Raw genomic sequence first — 5,717 nt, 5'->3', positions numbered from 1 at the left:
CTGACAAACTAAATTTCATTATCTCCATATATTTAATCATTTATTTTTTATATTACATATATTTTTACTTTTATGCAAGTTTTGACAATAAAAGTTTATTTTAAATCATTGTTCTTTGTTTTGCTATGACTTTAACAGCATGTACATCAATTTCATACTAAAACACAATTAGTTCTATTACGTCATACCAACTGTCCGTCTCAAATGAGATGTGCGCATACCGTGACCGAGAACATTCAGTACGCATTTTGATACCGTACCGAACGGACGTGGTTCGTTTATTAGACCGAGAGTTATAATCTCTATTCCTAGATTAACGCGGTTAATCTATTTTATTTCATATTTTCTGATAAATTAGATATTGTATTTTTACAGTATCAATTTAATTTCTTTTCTTGATATATTTTGTTTATGCGAGGCATAAACTTCAGTTTTTTCTTTCGGCTTTGAGATTTTCATTCCATGTGCTTTTCAAGATGGCGGATGCCTCTACATCGGGAAGAAAAGTAATCAATCAAGGAACATCTGGTTCTAACATGACTAAAGATGTCGATAAACAACCTGATAAATTGTTGTCGTCTAGTAAATCTGTTGCGTCCGAGGGTCGTAAAAATGAGTCTCGTGGTAAAGTGTCCACTCAGAAAAGTCAACCACCTGAGAAAATAAATGACGAAGTCATTAAAATTTTGCAAGAACTAAACACTAACGTAACAAAACAAGGTTCTAAACTTGAAAGTTTATCAAAAAGGGTTGACGATTTATATGTTGAATATGATGAATATTGTTATCCTGACGACAGTTGTAATGATGGGTTTTCTGACAGTCACAGCGTCTTGTCCAATGTCAGCGAGTCTGGTGAAGATTCCCAGCCACCACGCAAGAGGGTTTGTAATGAAAGTGACATATTTAGGAATTTGTGTGACAAATTTCAGAGTGTGGAAAAATGTGACACTGAAATAAATGACGATCTTGCTACTTTTGTAAACAATTCTTTCCGCAATGGTATTGCTGATGATTCTTTGTCAAACATTGTTAAAGAAATTCACAGACCCGTTAATTGTGAGTCATTGGTGAAAACTAAGGTGAACGGTTGCATATGGCGTTTGTTGAAACCCCAATCACAGTCTGACGATGTGAAATTTCAAGCCATACAAAATGTTGTTGTGAAAGCTGCTATAAACATTACCAAATTGTTGGATAAAGAAGGGGAAAAATTAGATACCCAGTCAATTGAATGGGGCACAAATGCCCTTGCTTTGTTGGGGCAGTCCAACAAACTCATTAACAACAAGAGGAAGGAATGTCATCGTTCGGATTTAGATCCACGATATTACCCTTTGACTTCTGCAAGCCTACCGTTTACAGAAAACCTGTATGGTGATGATATTAACAAAAGTGTGAAGGATATCCAGGACATTAGTAAAATTGGTAGAGATGTTGGAAGAAATCCTTCATTTAGGCCGTTTGGTAGAAGACGTAGTGGTCGGCCAGGCATGTTTTCTCGTGGTACTGGCAGAGGTTATTTTAGGCCAGGTCATGGTTCTTCAGTGGTTCCACCACCAAAAAACTCCCGTGTGGGGTACAAGAACAAGTAAATCAGGTTAGTAATATTTTTCAGGCAGGTAGATTGAAATTATTTGAAGAAAATTGGAGAAAATTGACAAGTGATGAAAATATATTAGACATAGTTAAGCATTGTCATATTGAATTTTTAGAAGGGCATGATCCTGTCAATTACGTATGTACAAGGAATAATTTCAGTGAAAATGAAAGTAAAATTATTGATCAAGAAATAAATAAAATGATTGATATGAAAGTTTTGATTGAAGTTGATCATCATGAAAATGAATTTATTTCTCCAATTTTCTTAGTCAAAAAGAAGAATGACGAGTTTAGAATGATATTAAATCTTAAATTATTAAATGAGAGTATTGTTTATCATCATTTTAAAATGGAGACATTTGAGTCTGCCCTTAAACTGGTAAAACCTAATTGTTTCTTTGCAAGTGTAGACTTAAGACATGCATATTATTCAGTTCCCATAGCTAAGGAACAACAAGTTAAGTTAAGATTTCAAAAAGATGGGAAAATTTTTCAATATGTATGCCTGCCTAATGGTATTTCTTGTGCCCCAAGAATTTTTACAAAGTTGATGAAGCCAGTTTATGCATCACTTCGCATGCTTGGACATGTTAATTCAGGGTTTATTGATGATTCTCTGCTTCTTGGAGATACATGTGATGAATGTCATCTGAATATAACAGATACAGTTAATTTGATGGGGAAATTAGGGTTTATTGTTCATCCCCAGAAATCTATTCTTATCCCAACTAATAAAATTACATTTTTGGGAAATGATATTGATTCCATCAATATGATTGTTACTTTACCGTTGGATAAAGTTCAAACAGTTGTCCAAGAATGCAAAGTGTTGTATAGACAGAAAAAGGAAAAAATTCAGCAAGTTGCGAGGGTTATAGGCCTTATGATTTCTACCTTTTCAGCTGTAGAAAATGGTCCTTTGTTTTATAGACAAATTGAGAATGAAAAAATTTTGGCATTAAAGCAAAATAAAGGAAATTACAATGCATATATGATTATATCGGATGAAATGAAGGGAGAACTTAAGTGGTGGATTGACAATCTAGCCACCGAAAAAAGACATATTAGTCATGGCAATCCAGATTTGACTATTACAACGGATGCAAGTTTAGTTGGCTGGGCAGGTATTTGTAATGGAACAAAAATAGGAGGTAGATGGACCTCTCTAGAATCTGTTTTTCATATTAATGTTCTCGAATTGTTAGCAGTTTGCCATGCTGTCAAATCTTTTTGTTTGCACAAAAAAGACATCCATGTAAAAATTTATACAGATAATACTTGTGTTGTTTCTTATATCATGAATAAAGGTGGTATAAAATCTGAACTTTGTAATAAATATGCCAAAGAAATATGGCTTTGGTGTTTAAAGAAAAATATATGGCTTTCTGCTACACACATTCCAGGTATTAGCAATGAGGCAGATTTTCAAAGTAGAAATTTCAATGAAAATGTTGAATGGCAACTTAACAGAAATATTTTTAAACAAATTGTAAAATTATTTGAAGTGCCAATAATTGACATGTTTGCCTCTAGATTGAATAAACAAGTTGATCGATTTGTTTCCTGGAAACCTGATCCAGAAGCGGAGGCAATTAATGCATTTTCTTTGTGTTGGTCAGATGTATTAATTTATGCATTTCCTCCTTTCAGTTTAGTTGGTCGAACAGTACAGAAACTGAGAGAAGACAAAGGGGAAATGATACTGGTGGCACCTCTTTGGATAACACAGTATTGGTATCCAGCAGTAATGCAGTTGTTAATAGAAGTACCTTATGTTTTGAAAGTGACTACAGACACACTTATTCTGCCAAATACAAAGAAAGTTCATCCACTAGTAGGTCATCTACACTTAATGGTATGTCGTTTGTCAGGGAATTGTTCCTAAGTAGACAGATTTCATCAGAGTCTACCGACATCATCATGGCATCGTGGAGACATTCCACCAAAAAACAATATTCATCGTATATCCACAAATGGGTGGAATTCTGTAGTAAAAGGAAAATTGATAAATTTCAAGTTACTGTAGACAATATTATAAGTTTTTTGACAGATTTATTCCATTCGGGTTACAAGTATGATAGTCTAAATACAGCTAGAAGTGCATTATCTTCATTATGTATTACTGAAGATGGTTTTACAGCAGGTGCTCATCCTTTAGTGGTTAAATTTATGACAGGTGTGTTTAATTTATGTCCACCAAAAAGTAAATATAATGAAACTTGGGATGTTTCAAAGGTACTGTGTTATTTAAAGACATTGTCACCAGTAGATAGGTTGTCTTTGAAACAGCTAACTTGGAAGTTAGCTATGTTAATAGCTCTGACTCAAGCAAGTCGGTCTCATTCATTAAGTTTAATAACTATTGATGGTCTAAGGCAAGATCAGGATTCAATTACTGTACAATATTGCGGGTTATTAAAACAGTCTAAGAAAGGCAGAGATAATCCAGTTCTTCAATTGAAAAAATATACTCCAGATAGGAGGTTATGTGTGTATAGTGTTTTTCTTGAATACATAAACAGGACTAAACATATTCGAGGAAGTGAATCAAGACTTTTTGTCAGTTATATGAAACCACATAAAGCTGTTACTTCTACAACTATAAGTAGATGGCTAAAATCAGTTATGTTTTTATCAGGCATTGACATTAAAAGATTTCAATCTCATAGTATAAGAGGAGCATCTGTATCAAGAGCTAAATGTTTTGGAATTCCAATTAAAGAAATCATGAAAGTAGCAGGTTGGTCAAATGAAGCAACTTTTGCAAAATACTACGATAAACCTATTAAAGATAGTCTTTACGAAACTGCAGTGTTCACAGGATTGACGGAATGAATCGTGTTGGTATGTGAATGTTTATTTTTTCCGTTCATTGTATTTACATGCAAAAAATTTTTGCTTTTTGCTTTAAAGTCTCATTTGAGACGGACAGTTGGTATGACGTAATAGAATCCCCCAAATAAACTAGACTTACCTTGAGTCGACGTTTGGTTGGGATTCTATGTAGTCATACAGCAACTGGAGGGATCAAATGCCCGCCCATCCCTCCCTGAATGTGTGTGACACATTCTTTAATGCATTTTGCATTTAGTTTTTTATTTTATTGAAGCAAAAATTATTTTGCTTAATGCTTTAAATACTGAATGTTCTCGGTCACGGTATGCGCACATCTCATTTGATCCCTCCAGTTGCTGTATGACTACATAGAATCCCAACCAAACGTCGACTCAAGGTAAGTCTAGTTTATTTGGGGGATTATGTTTGAACTTACAAATATAAGCACATGATGAGCTTTTCTTGTCCTTGAGTTTAAAATAAAAAGTCTCTTCATTAACTATGATTAAATAATGCTTATGGCATGGTCTTGAATTCCTATGAAGTAGTCATATAAGTCATGGCCGATTTAGGTCAAACTGAGTGGTTCTTTGTGTGCATAATGCAGTAGTATTATCTATTAATTCACTAATTACTATATTAGTAACAGAATTGCCTATGATTTCAACTGATTATGAGTGTCACAACTTATGGGTTTGGGGCCCTGGGCCAAGAACTAGTTATCAGCCCACTGAACATGAGTAGTGCAAAAACGGAAACAATGACGTCACATTTTACGTCATCAAATCAGCTAGCTGTAGATTGAAGCTTGCACATATTCCTTTGTTTTTAATTCACACGCATTAGGTATTTCTATGAAAATTTCCTTCCAACAGTACTTTCAGTGCTTTGATTACTTGTTGGCATTCATTTTCTCAGAAGGGAGATAATTCAATGTGTACATGTAAATCACATAGTTACCTCCCTTAAATAATGTAAAATTAATCCACATTTACATGGAGTACATTTCAGATGTCTGAGTTAAAGGGTCTTGGTAGCCTTTGGGTGTCTTGGCATAGTCTTGGGGTAGTCTTTTATAATTAGACTGACCGAGAATTACGTAATGTATTAGAAAGCCAAGAAATTGTCCATAATCTTGTATTACATAATAATTTCATATCATAAATCATATGAAATTATTGTAATTTTTTTTTTTAAATACATGTATATATTCATCGTCGGATACCCACGATTGATAAACATGTTACATAACATGCAATCAACCGTGGGTAAAATGAATC

At 33.9% G+C, this 5,717-nt stretch overlaps 1 protein-coding gene across 1 annotated transcript; it reads left to right on the top strand.

The window, feature by feature from the left end:
- The first annotated feature begins 337 nt into the window (after window positions 1–337).
- LOC132741147 (uncharacterized) lies at window positions 338–4,821 on the top strand. Its single transcript, XM_060729244.1, has 2 exons — window positions 338–1,600; window positions 3,253–4,821. The coding sequence occupies exon 1, from the start codon at window positions 477–479 to the stop codon at window positions 1,593–1,595; it is 1,119 nt and encodes a 372-aa protein (XP_060585227.1). The 5' UTR covers window positions 338–476; the 3' UTR covers window positions 1,596–1,600; window positions 3,253–4,821.
- Window positions 4,822–5,717: the final 896 nt, after the last annotated feature.

This window comes from Ruditapes philippinarum, unplaced genomic scaffold, assembly GCF_026571515.1.
Source record: "Ruditapes philippinarum isolate M1 unplaced genomic scaffold, ASM2657151v2 ctg9453_1_1_1_1, whole genome shotgun sequence".
Taxonomy (NCBI): Eukaryota; Metazoa; Mollusca; class Bivalvia; order Venerida; family Veneridae; genus Ruditapes; species Ruditapes philippinarum.
This window is presented reverse-complemented; position numbering and strand designations above follow the sequence as displayed.